Here is a 27034-nt window from a genome sequence, read left to right as displayed (position 1 = left end):
ATCACTCATAGAACGAGGGAGCGACACAGATATCTTAACCATTACTTTTGTCTACTTTTATTCGTGTGTTTTCCGCTCGTACTATCTTCTTATACTTATATACAAAACACACACACACACACACACACATCAAACGACATCTGCTGTGTTCAGAGACTTGAAATAAACGGGTCGCATAGTCATAGAAGTAGTATCCTCTTGTGAACGAATAATAACAGATGTGTTTTTGTTTAGAAATTGACTATTTTTCGTGGACTTTTGTGTGTTCCACATTTATTTAATTAGCGACGAGAACAAACCAATTTAATTCTTAGTTCTCATGTACTAGCTTCCGTTAACATTTCAAAATGACCTGTTTTTTCATAAACTGATGATCATTTGAAACAATTTTTGAAACGTTCAAAACTTTTTTGCCTTTTAATGAACGTTTTATGTTGCATTTGGTAAGGTGTATGATTGATATCAAAATCTGAAAAAAAGTTCCTTGTACATATAAGATCAGCCCGCTGAGAAATGTGTTTCGTTTTTTGCCGTGCTCAGGTTTGCACTTCTTGATAATTATGCGTTCTGATGGCTTCATGTCAGAAACAAGTTTCTTTCGGTTTCAAGTATATTGTATACATTTTTTGCTGCTCGTGACCACAAACGTTTGTATTCTAGAAAAAGAAATGCTGAAAACTACATAAAAATATTTCAAATTTGTTTTACGTCATTTTCTTTCAAATTGTATGTATGCAGTTTTAATATATTTTTCTCTCTTGGGTTTCTAACTCGATTTCAATTTTTTCGCCCTCATCGTTTTTACTCGACCACATTGGTTCCTTCCTCAAACTTTTACTCGAACCTACAACTAGAACTGTTACAAATTGAACCACAACTGGTCTTCTTTGCCCTTTGAGCTTTTCGCTCTCACAAACATGTGCATTTTGGTTTGGTGTCTAAATGATTACGGTTAGTGCTAATGCCGATGTGCAGTGCAAGGTGATCGCACCGAGAAAAAGAAAGGAATGAAAGAAAAGAGTGTTTGAGAAAAACTCGCATGAGCGTTTATTTCTTTGCCATTTTGATGCTCAGAAAATTTTCAACCGGCTGCCGCTAGCTCCCCGCTTGCACAAACCTGGAGTGAGAGATGTGCCGCGTGCGCGGAAGATTGCAATACAGTGCATACCATGAGCTCTTTCTCTGTGTATCTTGGACTGTTCGAAGACAGCTTTTAAGAAATTGAAAAAGAGAAAGATATGAAAACAGGGAGATAGAGAGAGAAAACGAGAGAAAATGAAAGAGAATGAGGAGCTGCCCGCGCAATGAAGTTTCGTGCACTGCACGTCATATCAGCTAGCAGTCGACAGTTTCCTCGCCCACCCATGATATGCCATTTCGAGCTGTCAAAAACAATCGTTGATCATTGTTTTTGCATTTTCGTTTATGACGAGTTTGATACCACAACTTGAACTTTAAAAAATTACAATTCATTTTGAAATATTCAACCAAGTTCTTATTATTATTTAAAAAACCCATTTTTTCAAAATCTCTCCGAGAAAGTCAAGGTAACGATTAATGATAGCAGACAATGTTGAAACGTCTACATTGATACATTTCCTTTTTGAAAATCCTGGTTATTTTACTTAATACTGTCGATTGAAAAAAACTGCACCTTCAGTTTAAAAAAATCAGACTTATTTAAATTAAATACATTTTCTCAAGATTTTTGAAGAAAGTTTTTTCAATCTGAAAATTATTCTACTCTCTAACTGTTGTATTTTTGAGCTTTGAGTTTCGTTTTGTAGACTGTATGCATTTAACTACAGATGAAAGTTGCACATATGTTACTTTTTCAATGTTGATAACTGAGTTGTGCTTCTGATTATTTCTAAGTAAGCTTCAAGAGTCCAGATTTCTAACCTCGTGTCTTATTTGAAGTTCCTATACCAAACTGTGAACTTTTCAGCTGGTCCCGTATCTTTCGTGCACAAACTTGTCCAGTGGTGTCAACAACATGTGCATCGCAGATTGAGATTTTCCCCCACTTTTTCCAATTAAGAGATTTTTCGCGAGTAACCCAATGGAAAAATGACATCAGTTTCCAATCAACAAGAATAAAATTTAGTTGTGCGACTTCTCTTAAAGCAGATGTATGGTAGTCGCGATTTTGATGAATTTAATTTCTAGTTCCTTTTGTTTTCCATTTCTGCTTATTTTTTTACCTCATCTTTCTAGCACGTTTTGCTGATTCGTCTTCCGTGTAATTCTCATATTGAATTCACCCCGCTTCTTGTCTCTTGCCATGTTCCATTTCCTTAATACCCTGTTAACTATTTCCTTGTTTTGTCAGAAATGCTCACCAGGGGCTTTTTCAATGCTCTTTTGTTGATCCGAAAAATTTCATTCGTTTATTTTGGGGATATAATATAATCACTAGCAGGATTTTAACTTCCTACAACTTAATAGGGTGACAATTCAAAACAAGCTGAGATATTTACTGATTAATTTCAAAGACACTATTATTGTAGAAAACCTAGTTTTTTGGTTCAAAAGAGTAATTGGCAATACTTTTAGTTCATATGGATTTCGTTCTCACAAAAGTTTCGCTCGAAAATTTATATTTTTACTACGTTAAGTTTAGGTTTAGAAAATAACATTACCAAGCTTGGAATTACAAAAAAGCATTACATTTAAATTCAAAGCGTTAAAAATTTTTGAACAACAAACCCCATAAGTACCGTAATTTGGTATATTTGAGAAGATATTTACAAACTGACGTAAAAAAATATGTTTCACTCGTCAATAGAATTCATTTCATGATTTAAAAGTAATTAAAATATATTTCTCTCCTGAGAGTTTAATAAGTTTTTCGAGCAACTAAACCATCACTATCTATTTACAAGTTCCTTTATTTTTTAAACAATTTGTTGCCCCAAAAAGAAATCTAATCGAGGAGCATAATTGTTTCCACCTGACCTGCTTTCGAAGTTCTTGGATCTGTTACGTATCTATCGCTTCGTATGTTGCATGCAACACCTCTTCTTTTACTTCTTTTTTATTTTTTTTTTGCCATTTTTTTTTGCACACTACACACACTGTGCCTATGTTCATTCCGACCAAATTGGGTCGGGTTTGGTCTGAAAATGGGAGTCGAATTCAGGTTTTCTGCCGTCGAAAACAATGGGCAGTTAATTAATAGGTGACCGTTGGGTGGGTTTTTTTTTGAAAATAATCTATTGTTGTTTTTGGGTTTCTCATCTTCTCGATTTGCAAACTAGCCTTATTTTTGATAATACTTGTCTGGAGAACTTACTAGTCTTGTTATGGTTTGCAGCTATATGTCTTTATTGCTATTTTCTAGACTTACTTGCAAAAATAAAGGAATCCATAAGAACTTGTGTTTTGTTTGCGCTTCTTAAGAAACAGATCCTCTAGCGCCCACGGCTGACCACCACTCGCCCATGAGATCGCTTTTCAACTGATTATTTATCAACAAGAAATTTTGCATGCACTGTCTATCCTTCGTCTCTTTTGCCCGTTTAACATATGTATACCTAAGAACTAGATATCATTAGAAAGGCTGTTTGCGTCGTCGCTAGTTAGACTCGCACGATTTTGCTCGTTTTCTTTTCTGTCTTCCACGCCAACAGATTAGAGCCCTTGTTCCGTAAGCTGATAAATTTTTGACTTACTGTATTCTAGTTGTTTCTTGTTTCGTTGTTCATCAGAGTTCATTTTCTCGGTTTTTGTGTTCAACGCTCAACACTGTTCTACGTATCATCATCGTCTGAGAATCCGCAACCAATCGTCTTCCTTTAACGACTGCCCGTTTCCATGCATTTCCAACCATTTCCTTGTTTTTTTTCATCCCGTTCCCTTATCCCCAGTTTCCTATTCCTTTAGTTATGCTTGGTTCCATGCGATTGATAGATCAACTTGATGCAAATGTTTTCCGACTGTTTGCAAAAGAACGCCACTGATGTTTTCCTCCTCTCGCTCTCTCAGTATTTTATTTTCTTTATTATTGTAGACAGTGTAGAGATAGAGAGAACGATGCATAGTCTCTGAGTCATAGTTTTCTTCTGCAGGAAGAAACGGTTTGTGTTATTATTATTGTTATATAGTATACTTGCTCTTTGTAATAGTACATTAATTGTTAATTGATGGTGAAATCTTAATTTATCTTTAGAGTATCCGTGCTTTAAGTAATAGTCATGAGAAATGTCGTTTTTTTTTTCAAGTAAGAGCAAGTTTTTAACGCTTTCTTTTTTCATGGTCACGCTTGTGAGATATCTTATTATTGCAGAATTGACGCTTTAAGTTGTGAATCATCAATATTTCAATTCAGAACATACATTTTGATCAACATAAAACTGTATTCATATCCTCGCACTACTAGTACGTTCAACGTTACGATTTTGATCTCCTTGCTCTGCAATGTATTGTAAATTGGCTCTGGTTTCATATAAAAATTCGCTGTATTGTCATTCTTTCGTCAGGATTTTTTTCAATACTTTTTAATTTTTAGTTCATAAATTCACCAGTGGAAGTGTAAGCTATTTCTCTGTCAAAAATAAAGCCGTCTTCTGCGTTGGTGGGTATTTAAAATTTCACAGCTCCATCTTGAGTTGTGACAGGAAAAAAGTGTTCAATCTTCTTCGAAATTTTACTTCTTCCTTCCCACTTTTTTTCATTTCAATCACGACGAGATTCAACTTTTCGCAGTCCGTTTTTTTTTCAATTCTCTGTGAAATGTGAATTAGATGGAATGAAGATGAAAGAGAACAAATTTGAACCGACAGCTATTCACTTATTCCCTCACAAGATCTCCACCAATATATGTATACGTTACGGTCTTCTTCTCCTCATTGCAATTACAATCACACTTCATTTTCGATTCCACGCCATACAAATACAACATACAACGGTTTTCCATTTACTGGTGCTGTTTCAGTTTCCCCAATTTTTTCTGAGATTTTTCCTTTTCTGAATCCTTTTTTCCTATATTTTTTATTCAAAGTCGGCAAACCCAATCTATAGAGAAAACAAAACAAAATGCCAAAAATTTAACAATCCATCAGTCTTTCTGTTTTTTGTTTCCATAAGTATGTCCGTTGTAGTTGACAGATATTCGACCGCCCTTCTCTTGAACCATATGAAAACGTTACTACCGTTTCAACAATTTACTTTCACTTGTCTATGTAATTTGATATCATTTTGAAAATCAAGTAAGCCTGTACCAATTTAATCTTGGAAACATATCATCAATGCAATTTATTTTTAGATACGAATGTTCCCTTTCTTGCAACATTTTTCTCCGGTATTTGCACAACTTTTTAATGGATTGTCAGTGCTAAACTTCTTCCTGTCCAAAGTTCAACTTCATAACAAAAGAATGATATTCAAGTTTTTGAGTTTCTGACTAACTACGATTTTTTGTATTAGAATCTGCTGGTAAACGATATTTTTCATTTTTAAAATTTCATTTTAACATTAGAAGTTAACCAGAAATCAAAAATCTGTATCCACAAGGTTTGTAAAATCTTATGACTATTTTTCAATAATACTACTATATATTTTCTGGGAACTGTTTACTCCTATTACTCCTAGATCAATTTTGTGATTCAGAATTAGATTTTCAAAGTCAACAAGTTCAAGACTTTAAAACAGTCGCAACATTTGAAGAATCCTCTTGATCTTTCTATCAACAACTTAACCTCAAAAACCCACTTCTGAAAAAACGTATGTTTTTGCCTTGTTACGTACCAAACACAAGTTCTTCGCCCCCACGGAAATTTGAAAAAAACATGTGAGCAAGATTGTCATACATCCTTTCGAACAGTATCTACATCTCTCCGTCGGTACTTTATCATGTTTCTGTCGTTTTCCTTATGTCTAGACTGTGATCTTTCTTTCATTTTTTTTTGCTTCTTCTGTTGAAAAAATGATAACGAAAGAAGTGTCAGGTCGATTGAAAACTGTCAAACCGTTCGCTCCTCACTGTTTTTCTGTTGGATATCCACCAGTGGTTTTTATAAGCTTTCTTTTCAAATGTTGCCGAGATTGGCTTTGTATACACAAAAAGATTTACGATATGGGCCAGATGCCACATATCTCGCTCTATCCGAATCGGATGCAAGTAGAGCGAAAAAGAGAAGAGGAGGATAGTCTCGTCTGTCAGAATGCGCATCCTCCCACCAATTCCATCACTTCCCCTTCTCTATTTCCCTCACTCACCCCCTTTTTTTTCCTTCATACCAATTTTTTTCTCCTTTTCATCCGGAAATATCAACCGATCCAATTCGGATATACATATTTGTCAGTTTTTGAATGCGAATAATCAACTAGTGGCGGGATGAATTGATGAGAAAAAGTGATGGTTGAATAGATGGAGGAAAATGAACAACTTTTGGGGTTAATGGATAACAGATGTCTGACTACTTTCACGTGAATCGATTAGTATAGAGGGGTTAAGAGGCAAAACGGGTGGAAATCAAATGGACGATACAAGTGATGTCATCGGTCTTCTGTGAATGAATATTCATCCCGATTTTCTTTTTCATTCCCGTCACCTCTTTTTCAATTCTAAACCTTTTCATTCAGAAGTTGAAATTGAATTTCGAGTAGACAGATTTTAAGGAATCTTTTTCGGGGAGTCTAACGGTTCGTCTTAGTTGTCGGATTGGTTTAATATTCGTTCGCGCCTTTCCTTTTTCATTTTACTCCCCGTTTTAAACAAACAATTGCGCCTTCTTCTTCGTTATTTTCTCACTCGAATCTTCCTTCCTTGCCTTCAGGTCCAGTCGGTATGTCAACAAAACGATTGTGTTCCCATCCTTGTTCTAGGCGTTGTACTTGCAATTTATTTTTTGCAGCCTTTTTTTGAACGATTTTTTTGCTGTTTGCTTTTCTTTTGAGCAAATGGGCATGGGTTTATAATAGTATTCATTGACTAACCAGAAGTCATGTTAATCTAATTATATTGTCATAAATCTTATTATTTAATACAGTTCGAAAAGGTACAAAATTAAAAAAAATAGTAGAGTTATGTTCTATGCAATACACTCGTCTTTTATTCTAGCATTGTACTACTTCTAGAACCAATCCTAATACAATCTTGATCCCATTCACCACCATCTGTACCTATATTGCCATATTGGCACTAAAACATCATCATTCGCCCCAAGACTCCAAACACCGTTATTCTTTCTGTCTTCTATTTCTGTCATCATTCCACCCTACTGTTCCCCGAAATTGACAATTTCAAAAATCAGAATCCAAGTAGTTCTAGTCTCGAAAATTTGTCGTATCTAATTGAATTAATTGTTCCCACAAAACTTTTAATGTGTTCCGCTCAATTCTCAGTCTGTTTCATTGCCCTCTACTTTTTTCTCTGGCTTTTCTATAATTTACATTGATCGTTAAATAGTTTTAAAAATATTATTTTTTATAGACAATGCCGTTCTTGGGTAGCACTGCACAGTCAGCCTCCAACTTCTTCACATTGCCGTTCAGAAAGAAGAAGCAAAGGTAAGTGATAATTAATCATATCACTACCACGATTTTCTAGATTTCTTTTTTTTTGTTTGCCTCAGTCTGATAGCTGTTTTTTACAGTAGACAGTCTTCAAAAAATTGACATGAAAAAAACGCGTTCTTTTTAGGTACACGATCAATCCCCCTGAAGAATCGTACAATGTCATCTATCTGGGTAACGTATTAACAATCATGGCACGTGGTGAGAATTGCTATGAAAAACCGTTGTCGTTGATTTGGAAAGCGTACTGCTCGCGTGCCAGAAGTGATTTGGGAATGAACTTGGAGGTCAGAAAAGTTAGCTTAAGCAGTTTTATCGAAATTCTTGTATTACAGATTACAAGATCGGGATTGAAAGCTGAGACAAAACAACAAGGGCTGACGGAATACTGGGCACACAGAATCACATTTAGTTCGGCTCCTCCTGAATATCCAAAAGTTTTCTGCTGGATTTACAAGCACGACGGAAAAAGGTACAGATTAACAAATTCGATATTTATTATTTATTTTGTATCACCGTTTTTAGACTGAAACCGGAACTTCGGTGTCATGCGGTTTTGTGCAAGAAGAGTGCCGAACCGGGAATTATCAACACGCGTCTTCAGAACTTCTTGCATGCTGCACTTCAGGAGTACAAGCGTGAGAAACTCTCTGCTCAGAATGCTCGTCTCACCGGATCAGCCGGGTGTCCTCGTCGCAAGCTCATTTTGCAGACTGGAACCCTCAATTTCCGTCCGCCTGTTAGCCGATCAAAGTCAGCGCCTCGTCTGGGCAGTATTGACGAAGAACAAGAAGTGAGTGTTGGAAATGTAGAATTGCGTTTGCTTCTTTGAATTTAAAGATAAAAAACCTTTTGCTATTACAAAATACTATGTTGTTTTTCTCAGGAAGATGAAGAGCAATTTGGTTCTGACGACAATGAGTCAGTGTGCTACCGTGCTGCTCCAGATGTCGACTCCAACTCATCGTTCCCAGTTAGTGACACTTACAAGTCTGATGCCGGACCAAGCAGTTCATCGACTACCGGTGCAAGTTCTGTGTGCTCCGATGATGACAGGACAACTCTGCGGCTCCCTGTGACGGATCCAGACAGCCTCTCTGAAGAAAGCGGTAAGTAAAACAAGGGGAAATGTGAAGTTGTCAATCATAGTTCATTTAATTTAGTTCAATCAATTAAATTTGACAAATAACTAGGTATAATGTTCTCGTTTTACAGGATACCACGAGGAAGGCAAGCTGGCTCGCGAATCTAGTGAAGAAATCTATGCGTCCGACAACGATCTGGTTATCCTCGAAGAAGATTACGAGGATGATGAAGAGGTTGAGCAAGTAACGTCGCTCTGAAGCTTGTTATTTTCATCAAATCATTGAAAACACAATCAAACTCAAATTTCATATTTCAAATTCCGAATGATATTCGACTCTTTTCGCGGGTCCGTCGCTTTTTTGTTTTATTTTTGTTCCAAACCTCTCAAACCTATTAACTAAAACAAAAAGTCTCAGAATTCTCAGCATCATTTTTATATTCTTTTCCCTCTTTCTTTCCTTCTCGCCATATGTTGAACCCAAAAATTATCGGTTTTGTCCTGTATGACTATACTTTATATACTTTAAAATTAGACTTTTTCTCTTAGTTAACTTAAACTAAATGTTCGCTAGACACGATCCTCTCTCCTACTGCATCTGTTCAAAGATTCTGCCAATACTATTATTTTAATGTAATATCGATTGATTGTCATTAATGTATTACTCGTTTGTGATTGTTCTAACATTTTCCGCAATTTTATTGCAATTTTTTTTGTTTGGAGCTGGGTCATGACTAGACATGACTTGTCGTTTCTGGTGCAATGACTAATGCAATTGGCGAATTTTACCAAAGACTGTTTTGATTACGCATATGATATTACAATAATAATGTTCAAAAGACGCTTTATAAAAAATGTGAATTATATGTTTTGTAAAAATAGGGTGGGCATGTTCAATGCTGTCCATCAATTGCTTCTAAATATTGCTTTCGGATGAACAACGGAAGGAAGAAGTGTCTGAAAATGTTCGAGTCGAAGTTGTAATTATGAAAAAGGTGTACCTGAATGGAATGAAAGCTGCGATAACAATAGGAAACACCATCTCAACGTAGTGATACTGTGCAAAACCGATAGCCACAAGGATTACAAGTTGGATGAATTCAATGATCGTGAATTGATGAACCACTCTTTGAGGAACACGGCGGATGTAATGTGTTGGTGGATAAGCACGCTGAAAAGGAACAAATATCTTATTGTCAATAAAAACGAACGTCCTACTTGTTCGGTGAAAATTAGCAAGATTCGCTCCCAAAACTCGTTTCCAGTCAAACTGCTGAATGCCATGAACAGGAAAACACCTAAAATATGTCATATGAAAAAGTTGCTTTTAAAATCAAACAAAAAAAACCAATCCCTGCATACTAAGTAAATGTATGTTTTAAGGTAAAGTAAAACCATTTAGATTTTGTCTCAATCCACTTGCAAAATCTAAATCACTAAATATTATGATAAAAAACTTCTACATTTTAGTCAAATATCAAATTTATACACAAACTAAACTCTTTGTAGTTTTTTGCGAAAAAAAACAGAAAATTTCACTGATTCTATATGATTACCGTTAAAGATTGATGTTGGAATAAATACTGTGATGTGTGGAACCAAAAAGAAGTAGATTGGTATCATAATGATGTGTGCAATTAACGTTGCCAAGCGAGTTTCTCGAACGTGAACGATTCTGAAAGTTAGTGATTCATTGTTTTAAATTAATTTTTTAAAGATCACCATATTAGTTATTGTACTTTAACATTTCAATTTTAACACGGTAGGCATGACCGCTATTTCAAAAATGTTGGGTATGTTTTTTTTTTCAATCGTCATATATTTTTAATTATTTGTTTTCCACTCAAATGTTCTTTGTACTCTACGTCAACATTACACTGTCTGTATGTATCCGTTATGTAGACGATCTTCCACATCACTCAGTGCCTTCAAATGTAGATATGCTGATGGTAGGGCTCCGTGCATCCATGGTAATCCGAAAATTGATAATCCAATATTTAAAACTCCAACAACAAGCAGATCCCAATGATGTGCAGAACCCTTTTTCAGCCTGGAAGAATGTGATGGAAGACAGACATAGCTATAAATCTCCACTCACTTATTGTCTTTGTTGTCAACAGTATTGGTAACAAGAAGTTGATCCATAAAAAAGAGAATAGACAATGGAATGGCAAGACCAACTGCTGGTAGTTGAGCTTCAGCGGGTAAATTGAAGAAAGGAACAAAGAATGCATCGGTTTCCCGTGAGAAAATTTGGAATTGTTCTTCTGAAATAAGATCAAAGTATGAATTTTCAACCTCAAATTTTCTCTTACTCTTGACATCACTAAAACCAAAAAACGAAATAAATGAAAAAACGAGAACGGCAATTGGCAAAGCATAATCAGATACTAAGTCGCGTTTCCATCTAAAAATTTTACTGATTTACGGATTCTTGTCAATTAGTACCTTGAAAGATATGGGGAACTTCTGAATGAAATAATTGTCATACTGAGCCAAGTAGTTCCAAACAGAAGGAAGATAAAAAGAAGTGGTTCGGCAGGGTCGCAAAGATCACCAGCAACATTATTAATGCATCCAAGATATCCATGAGTGTAAACTAAACAGAAATTGTAGAGCTTAGGATGTTACTATATTTATTTTTCAAAACAATTTATAGAACAAGGTTTTTCTAGGACAGTCTAGCGTTTGATGGTACTAGCCGCAAAACATGAATGAATACTGAGAATTTATGTGTTTTGTTATTATTCAAAAACAATTTGTACAGGTTTTTTACTGCAAGAAAGTTTTGATATTACCGTGAACAATTGCCATAATTGCTTTTATGATAAGAGCCAGAGCAATGAAAACTGAGAAAATTTCTTCGGTGGATCTAAAAACTCTCATGCTCGTTTTCGTGAATCATCTCAATAATACCTTGTTGTAAACTTCATAAGTGATGCTAACTGAAATACTGATGCTAGAATCAGCAAACCCATTGCGTAAATCCCAACAGACGCGTACATTTGAAAGAAATCCCAATCGTTTGTCTGTGCAACTTGATAGATCACTGAAAAACAATTACAGAACATAAAACATATTCAATTTTTGTGTCACCAGCAATGTAGATACTCAATGGAGCCGTGGTTGAAAGAATCAAAAGTTGTTGACCTCCAAATATCCCAAAAAGCAAACTTCCAATCCATTGCCCCAGAACCACTTTTTGTACATCTACAACTGATTTTGTTTTGAAATGTACTACAGTATTCCTTACTAATCGCCCCATTCGTATTGTTTTCATTCAACATTCCATATGCGATTGACGTTGGCAATATTGTAAAAATCAAAAATACTGCAGTTGAAATCACTTTGGAAACCGATCGACGGTCCTTGATGCCTTTAAGAATAACTCGTTACTCGGTTATTTTCATTTGTTCACAAAATCTCACCGTCCAAATAATCCGATTTGTAATTTGCCATGCGACGTTTGAAATCCTTGACCAGACCGCGGAAAGGATAGTAGGGACAAAAACTCTGAAAGCAGAAGGTACATTATTTGAAATCAGATACAAAGTGAGTTTACAGAATTTTTTGATTCATACTCATCATCGTCATCCGCAATTGGTTTTCCGTTAACTTGAATAGTGAGCTGTTGTGAAAGCCCTTTTGCATATTCAGTTAACAGGTCACGAAGCTGGAATAAAAAAAATAAGATTATAAAATTTTTGTCTCTATTAGTATTGCAAGCACTACAATTTTTCAATTGTTCATTTTCACTGCAATACGAAACGAAACAAAATTCTGAAGTATAATTTTTGATCAAGCACGTTTGATTAAATTTAAAAAAAAAGATTTGTTTTTGACAACTTCACAAATGTATTATGAAAACAAAAACATTAGAATAATCACAAAAAGTTGGGGAGTACTATCAGGGACGAAATTTCAAAATGAACAGTTATTTTAATTTTCAATGTCAATTTGACAGCAACTCTAGTGCGGGTAATTTTAATAGTTAAAGCAATGCATAGTAAATTATTTTATTTAAAAAAATGCAACTAGACACTATAATCCGCATTAAAAACGACTTTGGTAAAAATTATCAGTTTTTACTTTTCAACCCCAGATTTTAATGTTGTCTTTTAACCTGATCATCATCGGCTGCATCATTCACAGATTGACGGAGTGTGTCATTCATTAAAAGGGTAGCAAAAGTTCTTGCAATTTCCGCTGCTGACTTTGTATGTTTCTAGACATGAACAACTATTATTAATGAGAGCCGTTTAGTATGCACACCTCATAGCTTGGCGAAAGAATAAGAACCACAGTCCTAGCTTCCTCCATTTCCAGACCAAGATTTGTTGCATCCTCAAGAGTCGCCAATGCCATGTGGCTTTGTTTTAGGCCATCAAGCTGGGCACTGAAGGTGGCAGCAATAAAAGTTAAAACATATGCAAAGAAACAACTCACTATGTCACAATCCAGGTTTGGTTGACGTCGAAAAAGTCAGTTCCTGAGTAACTTTGAAGCTTATGGTGAAGGCGTGGAGCACGCGAATCTCTATCAGACACCGAGAACACGGCATTTTTAAACAGAGCCAGATCGAACTTTTCCTGTGGGAACCGAGAGGATAGATCGGAAAACAACCTGAAATTAAGTAAGCATACGATTAGTTGATTAAAATATTAGCTAAACCGTTTTTCAAAATACTGCAATGGAAAAGAGAAGTAATACAAAACTTACGACAACAGAATTGTGTGGATATGAGAATGATTCATGTTTCTATGAATGCAAGCTCTTTCAATCAAGTGATCAACATCCATTAATCCTCGTACTTCAGTCTTAAAGTTTCGCGCATGTTCCACCCTTTCCGTTCGACATAGTAATTCAGGCATTACTACTGAAACTCAATTTCACAGTTGATGAGTATTGAATAAACGTAGTTAAGTAGTAAATAAGTGCAACAAAAACTTGAAAACACGCATAAGAATACAATTTTGCAAGTATACGATATTTAAACCCGAATTCAAAGTGAGGCTTTGAACAAATCCATTAAATTCGTACAATCCAAATGAGCCAATAAACCACCGTAATACTCCAAGATGGTATCTTTAAATGGTTTTTGTGAATTACTATGCTTTAAAATTAGAACCATGTGGTGTTGAAGAGTTTTGAAACGAATAAAACTAGAAACGATATTCTAGAATATTTTGAAATAAAATGCGAATAACGTTGATACAATTTGAGTTATGACGCTGTCAACAGTCATTTTCTGTTGACATTGACTCCTGGATTAGTTAAAAATGCAAAAATATGCAGAATGTTTCAATTGTGTCCGTCATCGGTAGCGTTAACTTTCAATTTCTATGATAACTCTGCATTTTCGGTACCATAGTTTGTGTAGAATGTGGTAGAGTAAGACATGGAGTGGTTTTATTAAATAAGACTATGTTTTACAAATTTATTTCTTAAAACTTTGTGCAATTTAATAAGGAATGACAATAGAATGGAGAGGAGCAGTTCAAATTAAAGATACCAGCAATTCAATTTTTGTTGCGTGCATGAGACTTTTTTATGATTTCACAACGGGCCAGGGAGTAGAACGACAAATTCATCAAATGCGGAGAGCAAGAGCCGTGACGACATCAAGTGAGTCGCGGGAGATTGCCGCTTGGAAGATTGAATCGACCCATCTGCAAGTGAAATAAAAAGTTAATTGAAGGTGACGGACACAATGTATATCTGATCCAGACATGGAAAAAATGAACAAACCTTTCAAAAAAGTAATAGGAATCGGTGCGGAAAAAGTAGGTGTGTGAACCGTAGAACAACTTGAAGCAGTTCTCATGGTTGTCGATCTTGTCAGCAACCGTTGGCAGTCCTACACCATAATCCATGAGGGACAAATGTGCAAGTGGTTCTCTCTCCTAAAATTGATAAAAATTAATTAACAACAGTATTCGTCGGTCTGTAAAAATGTGCCTGGAAAATTCAACTACTTTAGATTTTTCAGCAACAAGCCAAAAATAGAACAACAAATCTTTCTTAAAGATAGAGAGAGTACCGCCTAAGGGTACCATTTTGAAAACTACTTAATGTTGAAAAATAATTGAATTTGATTTGTTTGCAGACAAAACAACATAATATTTTTCTACAAATTTTAGATTCTTATAATGTTCCAACTATTTGTATTTGGATATTGCAGAGGTTTGATTTAATCTCCTATATTTTTCAAAAATACCGTTTTTTTTTCCGAAATTTGGCAGTTCTCAACCTGTGACTGACTGTTTTCTTTATTTTTCGTGAACTCACGTTATGATTTCTATAAAAGTACAGTGTGTGACAACACATGACCACCCATAAATCCTGCCACCCGGATGAATTGCGCAGTTTCCGCTTCAAATATCCACACATGGTATTTGTTATCATTTTATTGACATCTTTTCTTCCAAACGAGCATTTTCGATACCAGCAAATTTGCAATGGGCTCATTTTTGACACGGGAGATTCTTCTGGTAGCAACACTTTTGTCACTAAAATTGAAAAAAATTAAAAGCATGTTTTAAAGTAACAGCAGTTTTCTTACTATCAATATCATTTTCCTCTTTCTTCTCCATTACCAAACTAGGTAGATCTATCTTTGCTCTAGCCGCATTTTTAATAGCTTCTGTAATGTCTTCAATCCAAGATGCACGATCTGGTGCAGCAAAAACAATAGAGATATCTGCGTTGTGGAGAGTGATTACATTATTTTCGCCGTCCATCACTTTGTATGTATCACCTTCATCAATCTTAAATTAAAAATTTTTAGAAGTTCCCTAACTAAAATTCCATACCATCATCCCTTTCAATTTGAATTCAGCATGAACAGTGAAAAAGTTTCCGTCCAAGTTCACACCTCGGTGCCCAAATAATATCCTGTCGGAACAAAGCACCATTATCCTACAGCATGGTGCACGTCTGGCAGATCGGAGCACAAATCCCACACGCAAAATTTTTCTGTTTGGATGAGTAAGTATTCCAACTAGTCCCGTATCCCTTTCAACTTGTAGAACGTGGATGTATTCTTCAAGTGACTGTCTGGTTGCCTTGGTCTTTTTTGCAAATTCGATGATTTTATCCATTGCAACTCCAAAGGCAGTTGTTTCCGTGTCATTCCCACATTCTGATAACTGAATTTCAATAACTCTCGCTAACACCGGTTGCCAGTTGATGAGGCGGTTAAGAATTTTCAGAAGAATCCAATTCACTTGGGTGTAGCATTCTTTTGATGATTCAAATTTTCTGCAAATGTTTAGATATAAATTTCACTACTCATTTTTGCAAACTAACGACATGATTGTTCGAAATGGAATTTTTGATCGATATAACTGATCTAGCGCAGACACATAAATGGGAAAGTTTTGAACCAAAGACTGATACAAGGGAGTCAGGTTGTGCACTGTTGCTAGTAAAACTGGCGCTACCATTGCTGCTTTTGAGTCTTCAGGTCTGCAAAAAATTATTGTTACGTCACTTGCAAAAAATCACCTTACTCATTCGAGGATTCCCTCAGTGCATCAATTAACGGCTGATGGATGGGAGGAAGCTCCTTCAGCGATCCAAAAAGTTCTTTTAAAAATCTGCAGTCTACCACGTCATCTTTGATCTTATTGAAGAAAGACTAAAAATGCGATAATTGTTACAAACTTTATTTTGTCGTGAACTTACTTCGTTTATTAATCTCATGTCTTTAGAGTAAACTAGTTCTTTCCAATAAAACTCTTTTAGAACATTGGCCAATTGCGGTTCTGGTTTACCGAAATCCTGAATCAAATATTTTTTTTAAATAAAAATCAAATGTATTTTTTTCTAATCTCGGTTGAAATTTTTCGCATACGACTTGAAAACGGATAGTGGGGAAATGACTAAAACACACTATAATGATTTTAAAATGACTAAATATCATTTTAACAATAAAAAAAACATATATATTTGGAGTCAAAAGCGGTTAAAAACGAGTTTGAACCACTTTTCGAGAAATCAGAAGCACTGCCACATGTTCAAACTCCTACGATGTTGAAATATGAAACCTAATTAAAACATAAAAAACTAAAGGAAATACCCACTGACCGTACTCCATTTTTAAGTTTTCAAAACACAATTGAAGTTCGGTTTTCTATCATAATGCTTTGTAATGGGACTATTCAAGTAATTTTAAATAATGTATATAAGTACACATCATGACGTCACGACTGTATTTAAATAATAATCTCATAATTAATCAATCAGCATACAGTGGAAAAATATACATTAGAAATCTCTAAATCACTAACCTTTCTTGTAATATAATACTCGCTGCTACAACTAGGTGGATAGTTGTCGACATCATTCTCAAGACTCATTTCAATTTCTTTTGATGGAGTACCAACACTGGCCGTGCTTTGGGAGGTCCTCATAACTGCATAATCGTGTCTCAGCTGGTAATCAGATGAGTGGTCTCTTTTCATGAGTCTCAGTGAGTCATTTGATCCAGCAGTTGGATCTCCAATTGACAATCCTCCACTGTCACTGGAGTTGTATTTATTCAGTTCTGATGTGTCATTTGCGCTTCTGGACATTCGTTTTCGTGGTTTTCTGAAATTGTTTGAAAATGAAAGACTGTTTTATGCTAATGTGGTTACTTGTTCACTTTCAAAATGGGTTCTGATGTGCAAATAGTTTCTGAGGAAAATGTAGAATTGATCCCAACGATGACATCTTTCTTTTTGTTGACTGATTGGTATAAAGGCTCCTGGATATCTGAAATGTTTCCAAACTCTGAAACTGAATCAGAAAAAAACATTTATGAATTTACAATGTTAGTACAATATTGAGAAGCAAAATTTCAACTGAAAAAATTACATTTTCATTCGTCAGAAAAATAAAGAATAGAATTACAATCAAAGGAACCGAGATCAAATACAAATTGAAATTATATTATTCTAGAACAAGTGCACGTGTAGTTATGGGGACATCAGTGATGTGTGGGGATAGTAGAAGAAATAATGAAAGTAAAAAGGAACAGACAGATATAAACTGATAAAATTGCAGTTAATGGGAAAGAAATAGGAAAAAAAGTGAAGTGATACTGAAGCATGGGATATATAATGTCATGTCGCTTTTAGTTCAATGTGTTCCGGAAATGCACTTTTTCAATCATTTATTAATCTCAGTTAACAATTTTTAAATAAAAGTTCATCAGATGACGAGAAAATAACAAGAATTTTTACAAAATAGTTTTTGTGTGAAAAATGCTATCTATAGGCATGCGCAGTAACATGCAAGTTTAGAAGTGAAAGACTATCAACTCTAGGAAAGTTTTTGGCATACTGAAATGATAAGGTTTTGTAGTGATTTTTTGTTTTATGACAAAACTAGAAGCGAAATGACAGAATGAAACCATGCTTAAGAAATCAAACACAATAATGAAATAGTGCAGAGTATTTAGAAAATAAATGTGTAAGAAGAATTGATAGCCAAACCATGCGGAGGTTCACAAAACAAAACAAAATAAATAAGGCCTCTGTTCACTGAAATATAAGCTTATACAAAATTTATAACATGGGAAGATAACTCAAACTCCATTTTCTAAGTGATTAAAAAATTTTTAAAAATGATAAAAAACAATTGAAGATTATTATTGCAAAGAGGAAAGCAACCCAGCAATCACAACCACAGATTCAATTCACGACATGCAAAATACATTGAATTCACAATTAAAAATCAGAAAAACAATTCTTTTGAGGTGACGGAACGGATGGAGCATCTGATGCGCTGCTGTTTTTAGGAGAGTCATCGATGAAGGGAGGTGAATCGGTAATCTTGCCAGTTCTCGAGCTTCCACTGTAGTAGATCTTTCCGGCAGCAGCAGCTTTCATTTCGGCAACTTTGACGGCAGCCGCCAAAGATTTTGGTGGTGGAGGTGGAGGGGCTGGACGAGACGATGAAATCATGGCCTTGTTCAATATTTCTTCAGGAGGAGGTGGCATTACATCACTGTCTTCCGAATCGCGCCGTGACTTTTGAGACATAAATGAAGATATTGATTGATTGTGTGGAGTAGTTTTGTCCAAACGGTCCATGTCTTCATGGAGACTTCTGGATTCGGACACGCACTCATCGAAGAGATCATCGTTAAGAATTGAAATGAATGGAGTAGAACCACCAGCTGTTGGCGAACAAGGAGACGGTGGTAGATCAAACCGAACAGGCTGAGTTTGGCGGCGCGGATCCGTTCTTTTTGATTTCGTTTTGATAACTGACTTATCTCCAAGTAAACTTCTTCTTCTTAGCAGATACTCCAGAACATCACTGTCCGGCGTGGTTGGAGAAATAGTGTGATCTTGAGCAGAAAAATTGCCAGGCGACGGTAGTCGTTTCCTTGGAACAAGATCCAGAGATTTTCGACGTTTGAATTCGGGGCTTTTCGATACTCTTTTTAGTGAATTTGATTCATACCCTTGTTTTTTAGCAGTGGATACATCTTTAAATGACGAATAGGGAAGTGACTGTGTGTTTTCAACATTTCGCATTGTCAAAGTATACGGAATGTCACTGTTGAACAGATGACATTTTTGAACATCCGGATTGTCTTCACTTTGAACAGAAATTAGTGCAGGGCGAGACAGAGAGGATTTTCGTTCTTTCTTATCCTCGAATTTCAATGGAGCTCGAGAAAATGGAATTTCCTCTTGCATGTGAACAAGCGGATGACTCGAAGCTCGTTCTGTTTTGATTTCTCGAACAACTTCGGTTTCTGAATGAACAGCTTGCACTGGAAACGATGGTTTCGGAGGTGGATTAGGTTTCGCTTTCTTTTCCTTGAATCCTTCCGGAGTTATCATCATGTTTTCTTTTGTGATAACTCTACCGGGAAGAGGGCCAAGTGCGCCATAAGTTCCTGATTCGGGCGAAACTCTCGATGAATGAGTTCCAGATGACGGTTCATGATCATTAGATATAACTTTCGGCTTCATCAAAACTGCTCCAGAACTTGTAAGAACCTTTGAAGTTGTCGTTACCGTAGTTGTCGTGTTTGCATATGTTCTCGTTGTTGTAGTTGTAGCTGCAGGTGATCTTCGTGCAGATAAATCAACATTTGGTCCATCTATTTCAATTGGAACTATGTTCGCATTTCGTGCAAATGGGTATTCTTTGATATGACGGAAAGTTTGATATTCGGACGCAGACTTCAGTGCTCCTTCCTCATCATCCGTTGAGTTTGGAGTACTTTTGGTATGAGCAACAACTCTTTTCACGACATTGCTACCTGGTTTTCTTGCAACAAATGTTGAATTGAAAATAGTTGCGGCTGCGAACTTGGAGCCCACTCCAACTTCGGATCTCGTACTTCTCTCATGATCGGAAAGTCGATATGAATCTTCACTAACATTATCATAGTCGCGGCTTGATCTTCTTTGTTGAAAATTATCACCAGAAACTGACTTAGGGGGATCATTTTGCTCAATTTCAATTTCCTTACACACCATTTGTAAATCATCACTAAGAACATTAGGAAGAGAAACCGACAAATCGGGCTGCTCTTTGGAGGAGGTAGAAGAAATATTAATTGCATGAGAAACAGGTCTACAAGAAGAACGTTGGGGCCTTTCGACCGTATCAACATCAGAAATACACCGCTCGCTGCGTTTTAGTTGCCGAAGACGGTGTTGGGTAACTGAGGTAGAGGGATCACGTGTCACCGATTTACCGACACGAGCGTCTAAAGTACCTGAGAAAGAGTGATCAGCAGGCTGGGAAGAGATATGCGCAATATGGGGCATTGAGGAATGGGTGTTTTGATGTTTGTTGTACGGGTCCGTCTGATTTGGTTCGTAGACTGATCCATTTCGATGCTTTGTTGGGCGATCTGTCACCAGGCCATATGTAGATGAATACGTTCCTTTTCGTGTTGATGCTGCTGACCGAAGAGGCCTTAAATCAAGTATAATTAATATCAGTCTACTATAATCCCTACATCATTTTTAAGTAAATTAATTTATCTGATTGTAATACATACCTTGTAAATGGTTCTCTCCTTTTATGATGTTCTCTAACATAGTCAATTAACTGTTTCTGAGTTCGGCCGTGATACCTTGAATTTCAATGTATTGGTATTAAATTAAAAGTAAAGAACTACCTGAACGACGATCCTTTGCTTATGAAAAATCGTGTTTCTTTTTTCGGTTCCTCGGCTTGAACACAACGGAAAAATGCGTGATGTTCAACGCATTTTTTCCAAAAGTTCTTGCATTCATCCCGCGTTTCGAAAGAAAACTCAACAGTTTCTTTCAGATATTGCTGAAACATTAACAGAATAGTTTTTGAAAAAATACATGTTTTTGACTCACGTAGCTATCTGGATGCAGTTTCACAAGTAGTTTCTTTCTTTTGAAACTTAGTTTTCTTATTCGTGCCCATGAAAACGTTGTATCCAGTTGTAGCTGTCGAAACACCTTGATACCCAAATGCATTACAGATAGAGCCGCATCATTTCCATCAATATCCTTCGCAGCGTGTAGCTTGACACCGTAGAAATCACATCTTCGTGCCACTTCCAGCATTGCCAAGTCACTTTCACCAGGCGTCATCCCTCTGAAAAAAGTCATATGTTGAACACCCAAGCCGATAACCTCACATGAAATTTCGATGGTTATCCATAACTTTCTTCTGAAATTCTAGCGTCTGATTTGGTACAAATCGAGTATGTGACAGGTAAGTGGCATCGGGGTAGTCTTCTGATGAAAAATCTCCGCATTCCGACTGTAATTGAGTTTTATTTGTAACGAGCTGTTCATATCTCTTTGCTGTACCTGAACAAGATACGCTGATAACAATGAAGCGGTGTTATCACTGCAGTGCAACTCTCCAAGAGCTAGATCCCGTTTTATTTGCATTGTGAACAGATACCTGCAAAATTTCATGATGAAGAAAAAAAATAATGCGCAGTAGTTTTTAACACTGCACTGGAGATACTTGTCTGCGTCGGCTTAAGAAATTTATTACGGTGTTTTATAATTTTTGAGTTACTTTTTTTTAATCGCTTGTTGTGTTTATACCTCGCTACCCCGCGATATCGAAAAATATTTCAAGTTAAAAAAAATACAGATAATGATGGTTTTTAGGGATTTAAGAATAGAAAAAAGGTATAATTCAAAAATGGTAAATCTATACTGCGTTTAAATATATTTAAATAAACGTTGCACAAATTATATTTTGAAAGAAATATTGGAGCATCAGAACAGTCATGGAACTTCGAAAAGCGTCGTCGAAGTTTTTGTTCAATGCTGCTACGAAAGGTTTGTTTCTCATTATTTTGCAAACATGAAAGATTATGTGCATCTGATTAAATTACTATTTTGTTTTCAAAACCACCGTACTGTTGGAATATAACTTCCCAATCTGCTAAATTTCTACTCAAAACTACTTGAAATTGGTCATTGCCGGTTTTCAACCCAAGTCGAATACATGTCAGCTGTCATTTTTCAACCGGGTCCCCCCTAGTTCTATGCCGCCGCCGCCACCACCATTGCTTTCCCATCTCCATCTCCCCCCCCCCCCCCCACTTCTGCTCGTCGCAATTTTTTGTTCGGGGAGTAGCTCCTCTCGTCTCTGCCGTCCGTGACATACACACATGCACACGTCGGGGGAAGCTCTTCTCCCCCAGAAGCCACACCCGACTCTTACGAATTTGCATTTGTCATTTGTCATTTCACTATATGTGACGTGCTTTTGAAAAATGCGGGGCAATATTCACAAAAAGTGAGAAGTTGAGAAATGAGATGCCGGGAGAAGACTGACAAGTGCGAGAAGTTGCTCACCTGGTGTATTCCTCTTCCAAGTCGATTGGATTCGGCGTGTAAAATTTGACGACGAAATAAAATTTGGCGTCAGTAGACCCGTTTGTGATTTGCCGTAATATTGTTTTCTCACGATCAAGCCAACACTAAAATATATGAACTATTTGAGCCATAAAAATTATGAAAATTATAATTTTGAAAAACTTACATGATTTCCATTAATATCGATGAACGACAACCCAAAATAGTCGCATTCCAATAGATTCAAATGTCGGCACACTTCATCCAACAACGTTTGGCCTATTGCTTTGTGCTGTAATAAGAAAACATATGTTCCATGAAAACTGACAACGCAGAAAAAAAAACAAATTACCCCAAGATGAAACACCGCTACAGTATCATCAAGCATACGAACTTTGATGCACACCAATCGGCCCCGTTTTGATGAGTTCATACCGGGGGGTGGGGGTGCACCCACCCCACGTGGAATATTTGACATATCCGATCTGGAATAAAAGTTGTGTGAAATGAACATGTAATGAGAGTAATTGTAAGATCATTCAGAATTAATATATACTGATTTCCCTCTACCGACAGACTCAGTATATTAATTTTGAAAGAATAAAGTTACGAATACTTTATGTAATTTTTGTCAAATAGTTCAAATGATGAAAAAGTAAAATACAAACTCTTCGGTTAAAACGTTTTTTTTTCCAATGACGATAATTTATTAATACTCCAATAATAACAATTCGTATTTGGAATTTCTGACAGAAAACCAAAATTTATGATCCGCACCTGGTTGGAACAGCTTGAGTGACGTGTTCCGCCCGTCCCAAACAAAAAGTTCAGTAAAAAGTGTTGGGCCAAGTGCAAAAAAAGCGCTGGCAGATGTTCAGTTCAGTTTTAAAAGGACGCGTAAGGCGTCAGAAACTAATTATGGAAAAATTCGGAAGAGAAAATGCGACGAGAAACGCCATCGGAAATAGAGAGAACAGAAGAGGGACCTCATAGCACTGAATGGGAGAATAAACGACACCGACACACTTCCAACTGGTGCCAAAGAATGACCACGAAAGAACCTCTAAGGAGATGCCGAGGAAGAAAAAATAAATTATTTTGACACGAAGGAGGAGATGGACGTGTACATTATTTTCAGACACTAACAATGTTTTGTTTAGTTCAGTTTTGCAGATAGAAAATCTTAAATAAACAAATTTCGACATGCAGCTGTTATTAAAAACTTAGTCACAAATCTGCAAACAAAGCAACGAAAATGTGTGCTACTAAAAAGAAGTTCTAATAGAATTGACGCTCAAAAATCCCAGTTGACAAAAAATTTGGCGTGGTATGTTTCTGCTAAAATTTCATACATATAATAATTGTAGTGAAGATGAGAGGACCTTTTTTCGATTTTTTTATTTTAGATTTCTTACAGTTTGAGTCAAAAAGAAGAGCGGTGTTTTTACTTACAAAAATTGAAGTAAGAATGTCACTAAAATTGAAATAATCAGCTTAGTTTCACGATATGAAATACATTTTTTAAACAAAAATATACATGCACCGATCTAAGTCTTGCATAAAATCTAAACTTAACGGATAACTCTAATCGAGAATCATCGGAAATTTGTAATCTTGTTGCTAGTGTCACTGTGCAAATAAAATGAAAACAGTTGAAAGCAAACAAATGCGATGAGATATGAAATCAAATCCGACAAAGTTCTAATGATAAAAAACGGCATGAGAGAATCGTTGTCTTGGACTGCCGGATGTCAACAGTCGAACAACTAAGAATTTGGTAATTTAGTACTAAGCAGTCAAAGAATCCACACCCGCAGTTTTCCCGATGTTAAGCCGGATCGATGACGGAGGTTCCAGGAACAACGGATTTAAGTAACCTGATACTTTATCGTTCTGTGTCCTACTCGACCGCAAGACTCATTAGTGAAATGTGATTGCCAGGAAAGCTGAGATCTGAGAAGCTGTGAAAATGAAATTGTAAAGTAGAAGCAAAATATAACTCATGAGAGAGCAAAAACAAGAACACAGAAGATACAAATAGCTTCAAACTGCTCCTCTTTGTAAAAAAAAGTTAAGTGGACGAAGGTACCTTGTTGTTTTTTCTGAGTTCGACGTATTCTCACTAACGAGAGCAGGAGCCACTAACCGATTTAAAACGAAACAGGAAAAAAGAAAACGAAATACAAATCAGAAGTCAGTCAGTCATTCAGTCAGTTGTATAACAAAAAAAGCGATTCTCTATATTTCTCTCAGTGTCCACTATATATCTCCCTGGAGCCGAAAAATCTCCACGGACGAGCAAGGTGGGAGCACAATTGTGCGAGGGAGGACAGAGAGGGAGTGAGTGTGTAAATCAGTGTGAATTGGAAGAGAAGTCGAGGAAGAAGCGGTAAAAAGACAAAAAGAATGTCGATCCGTATGATCGACCTGTGGGTGATTGGCCGATGAGGCGACATCAAGAAGAATGGGAAGATAAAATGAATGGAGCTCGGAGACAAGTTGAATCAGTCGAACATATAAATGTCTACTACTGAGCTTGATTTCTAACGCACTGCATTCTTTCAGAGTTATTCAATTTTTTAATACTGATAAATATAAACATTTTCATTCGTTAAAGTAGGTAGCATATATTGGTCAGAACCACTAAATGACACTGTCAAGGAGCAATGACAGTTTTCAAGATTTTATGTTAAAGAAAAAATTGTTTTATAAAAGTTGTTAAATTAAAATTGTTTACAAAGTCATATTGAAAATAATAGATTTATTTTTGTATACCAAAACTATTTGCTTGAACTTTGAGATACATTTTTCCTTGATGCGAGTGAAAATTAATTTTTTTTTTGTAATTCAAGTTTACAATATTTTTTCAATTCAAATTACGTAAAAGTGCACGGAATTCAGCTATTTCTCTTTTTTTTTACAGTCAAAACCCTGGCCGGAAAAATGAGTAGTTAAATAATTGATGTCATCTTAATTTTTAAAATGCTGAAATAGTTCGTTGTTTTAAACTATGCCAACTGCTACAGCAAAAAACATCTGTGCAAAAACAACATGAAGTTTGACATGTCCAATCATATCATCCTTCGCAGTGACATGCTTTGTACCTTGTCAAGTACAACACTAACTTTAAAAACAACGCTCAATATATCATGTAACAGAGGTTTCACATGTTTTCCCTGTCTCGACGAAAACTAATAACCCAGTAAATTTTCTTAAACATTTTAAAGAAAAAATAAGCCGAGAGTGAATGTTCTTACATGTATTTGATTTTTTTTTAAAATCGTTGAAAAACTGTTTTGATCAGCGATGTGAAACAGATACCCGTTAAATTTGATAAAAAGACAATGAATTGGCAAAGAAAAAAAAAGAACAAATTAACATCTGAAACATTGAAGAGGCTATCAAAATTTGCTGCAATCTTGAAAACAAGAGACTGAACCTATTTCTACATGCTAAAAGTATATCTTCTATAGATATTTGCTCCGAAAAACTGCAAAAATTTTAGGCCAACTTTGAACGTCAAGAGTGAGATAAAGAGTGAAGTTGCTTTGTATCAAAATGAAACGAAATGTAGGGGACAAAAAGCCGTTGTTGGCTCGAAAACAGGGGTACCCATGCCAAAAACGATGCGACGACACCTCCGAAGCATCTTGTGTTTGAGACACTCGCACTCAACGTGATAGAAAAGAAGTGAAGCTTTCGAGCACACCACGGGAGAGCTCGCCGTTTTGCACGTGTTCCAATCTTGCTATTTTGTGAACCACCCGAGTTTTTGTTGCTCTCGCCATGGCTCCAGGCTCCGCCCATATCGACGCAAGTAAATCGAGGACATTCAGACCTACATCAAGAACATATCAGATTCGTGGTAGACAAAAAAGGGCGTACGTCTTGAGCAGAGCCTATGAAAACGAATGAAAACCGAAGAAAAAAAATTCAAAGTGATGTGAGACGAACCGGAACCCGCCGGTCCTCTGGATGAAACGATGTAACGACGGAAGGTCGTTCGACGCCAATTGCTTCTTTGATTTCGATTTCTATCTTCAAACGGTGAAACATCACATTTTTCTGTTTCTTATTCCTAATTAACTTCCGGAGGATAGCAAAAACAATGCTAAGTGGATTCTAAATCCGTGTTCTTACCTTGCATATGCGTAGTCTAACCGCGCCATTACATGGCAAAGTGATCAGCTAACCGACTCCTGTATTGTGCCGCGTTTTGATCTGAAACTGATATATTTATTGAACAAAACGAACTATTCATCAAGAAATGATAGATAAAACAGACATTCAATATGTCAAGTTTTTAATGAAAAATGATTGCTTATAAATTTCTTTGCATCTTTAATTTGTATTAACTACATTTAGCATCTAAACAAGGTGTCTTTGCTCAAACAAGTAGTTTTTTTTTTGGAAAACGTGTTTTATAACAAAGTTATAAAAAAGAGGAAGTCACAACAAGTCTTCACATGAAGTTCGTGAAAGTTAAATTAATATCTAGCTTGGGTAAGATTTATTGGTTTAAACAGACAAAATCGAACTTTTCAGGAACAGAGATGCCGTTATGAACCGGTCGGACAGCATGATGACCACAAAAGTAAAGCATATAGGGACCACA

The 27034-nt window shown here is 36.1% G+C and overlaps 3 protein-coding genes and 4 non-coding genes across 9 annotated transcripts; 1 reads left to right on the top strand and 6 right to left on the bottom strand.

Annotated features, from left to right (window-relative positions):
• Nucleotides 1-1128: 1128 nt before the first annotated feature.
• F52D10.10 lies at nucleotides 1129-1275 on the bottom strand. The gene has a single exon (NR_072151.1). It is a non-coding gene; the product is annotated as an Unclassified non-coding RNA F52D10.10 (non-coding RNA).
• A 4852-nt stretch (nucleotides 1276-6127) lies between these two features.
• Nucleotides 6128-6275, bottom strand: F52D10.8. The gene has a single exon (NR_072150.1). It is a non-coding gene; the product is annotated as an Unclassified non-coding RNA F52D10.8 (non-coding RNA).
• Nucleotides 6276-7432: 1157 nt separating this feature from the next.
• On the top strand, nucleotides 7433-9467 carry F52D10.2 (PID domain-containing protein). The gene is made up of 6 exons (NM_077536.6): nucleotides 7433-7512; nucleotides 7646-7805; nucleotides 7854-7990; nucleotides 8044-8311; nucleotides 8405-8627; nucleotides 8734-9467. Exons 1-6 carry the CDS (start codon nucleotides 7439-7441, stop codon nucleotides 8859-8861), a joined length of 990 nt encoding a protein of 329 aa, NP_509937.1. The 5' UTR covers nucleotides 7433-7438; the 3' UTR covers nucleotides 8862-9467.
• abts-2 (Bicarbonate transporter-like transmembrane domain-containing protein) lies at nucleotides 9436-13478 on the bottom strand. Its single transcript, NM_077535.8, has 18 exons — nucleotides 13322-13478; nucleotides 13049-13225; nucleotides 12875-12998; nucleotides 12726-12827; nucleotides 12165-12275; nucleotides 12031-12115; nucleotides 11856-11978; nucleotides 11699-11812; nucleotides 11519-11651; nucleotides 11401-11474; nucleotides 11051-11201; nucleotides 10918-11009; nucleotides 10701-10869; nucleotides 10479-10652; nucleotides 10159-10277; nucleotides 9821-9900; nucleotides 9604-9773; nucleotides 9436-9559 (listed from the first exon to the last, which is right to left on the bottom strand). The coding sequence occupies exons 1-18, from the start codon at nucleotides 13471-13473 to the stop codon at nucleotides 9496-9498; spliced, it is 2214 nt and encodes a 737-aa protein (NP_509936.3). The 5' UTR covers nucleotides 13474-13478; the 3' UTR covers nucleotides 9436-9495.
• Nucleotides 13479-14026: 548 nt separating this feature from the next.
• On the bottom strand, nucleotides 14027-26648 carry frm-3. Of its 3 annotated transcripts, NM_001351892.5 has the most exons (20): nucleotides 26560-26648; nucleotides 22772-22904; nucleotides 22607-22711; nucleotides 22420-22544; nucleotides 21412-21508; nucleotides 21237-21361; nucleotides 20950-21193; nucleotides 20739-20899; nucleotides 20619-20693; nucleotides 20331-20533; nucleotides 17242-17359; nucleotides 16894-17194; nucleotides 16289-16384; nucleotides 16114-16241; nucleotides 15911-16069; nucleotides 15415-15862; nucleotides 15165-15369; nucleotides 14891-15111; nucleotides 14351-14505; nucleotides 14027-14271 (listed from the first exon to the last, which is right to left on the bottom strand). In NM_001351892.5, the coding sequence occupies exons 1-20, from the start codon at nucleotides 26586-26588 to the stop codon at nucleotides 14193-14195; spliced, it is 3207 nt and encodes a 1068-aa protein (NP_001338849.1). In that variant the 5' UTR covers nucleotides 26589-26648; the 3' UTR covers nucleotides 14027-14192. The 3 variants fall into 3 exon arrangements, with proteins under 3 accessions (NP_001338849.1, NP_509935.2, NP_001427141.1); NM_077534.3 differs by lacking the exons at nucleotides 20331-20533; nucleotides 20619-20693; nucleotides 20739-20899; ... (5 more) ...; nucleotides 22772-22904; nucleotides 26560-26648 and having other exon boundaries at nucleotides 14031-14271; nucleotides 17242-17860; NM_001440226.1 differs by lacking the exons at nucleotides 14027-14271; nucleotides 14351-14505; nucleotides 14891-15111; ... (5 more) ...; nucleotides 16894-17194; nucleotides 17242-17359 and having other exon boundaries at nucleotides 17393-20533; nucleotides 26560-26642.
• On the bottom strand, nucleotides 22190-22355 carry H05G16.2. Its single transcript, NR_072149.1, has one exon. It is a non-coding gene; the product is annotated as an Unclassified non-coding RNA H05G16.2 (non-coding RNA).
• Nucleotides 24215-24430, bottom strand: H05G16.3. The gene has a single exon (NR_072148.1). It is a non-coding gene; the product is annotated as an Unclassified non-coding RNA H05G16.3 (non-coding RNA).
• Nucleotides 26649-27034: the final 386 nt, after the last annotated feature.

The sequence above is a fragment of the Caenorhabditis elegans genome, chromosome X (genome assembly GCF_000002985.6).
Source record: "Caenorhabditis elegans chromosome X".
In the NCBI taxonomy this organism is placed as follows: domain Eukaryota; kingdom Metazoa; phylum Nematoda; class Chromadorea; order Rhabditida; family Rhabditidae; genus Caenorhabditis; species Caenorhabditis elegans.
This window is presented reverse-complemented; position numbering and strand designations above follow the sequence as displayed.

What these genes read in the sequence shown, in the direction of transcription:
- F52D10.2 (NM_077536.6), top strand. Translation starts at nt 7,439, where the DNA reads ATGCCGTTCTTGGGTAGCACTGCACAGTCAGCCTCCAACTTCTTCACA. An exon ending in TTCAGAAAGAAGAAGCAAAG is followed by an intron (nt 7,513 to 7,645) that starts GTAAGTGATAAT and finishes CGTTCTTTTTAG; the next exon opens with GTACACGATCAATCCCCCTG. An exon ending in CAGCCTCTCTGAAGAAAGCG is followed by an intron (nt 8,628 to 8,733) that starts GTAAGTAAAACA and finishes CTCGTTTTACAG; the next exon opens with GATACCACGAGGAAGGCAAG.
- abts-2 (NM_077535.8), bottom strand. Translation starts at nt 13,473, where the DNA reads ATGCCTGAATTACTATGTCGAACGGAAAGGGTGGAACATGCGCGAAAC. An exon ending in CAAATCGGATTATTTGGACG is followed by an intron (nt 11,979 to 12,030) that starts GTGAGATTTTGT and finishes TTATTCTTAAAG; the next exon opens with GCATCAAGGACCGTCGATCG. An exon ending in TCCAACATCAATCTTTAACG is followed by an intron (nt 9,901 to 10,158) that starts GTAATCATATAG and finishes GACATATTTTAG; the next exon opens with GTGTTTTCCTGTTCATGGCA.
- frm-3 (NM_001440226.1), bottom strand. Translation starts at nt 22,897, where the DNA reads ATGTCAAATATTCCACGTGGGGTGGGTGCACCCCCACCCCCCGGTATG. An exon ending in TAGCGGTGTTTCATCTTGGG is followed by an intron (nt 22,712 to 22,771) that starts GTAATTTGTTTT and finishes TTCTTATTACAG; the next exon opens with CACAAAGCAATAGGCCAAAC. An exon ending in TCGATATTAATGGAAATCAT is followed by an intron (nt 22,545 to 22,606) that starts GTAAGTTTTTCA and finishes CATATATTTTAG; the next exon opens with TGTTGGCTTGATCGTGAGAA.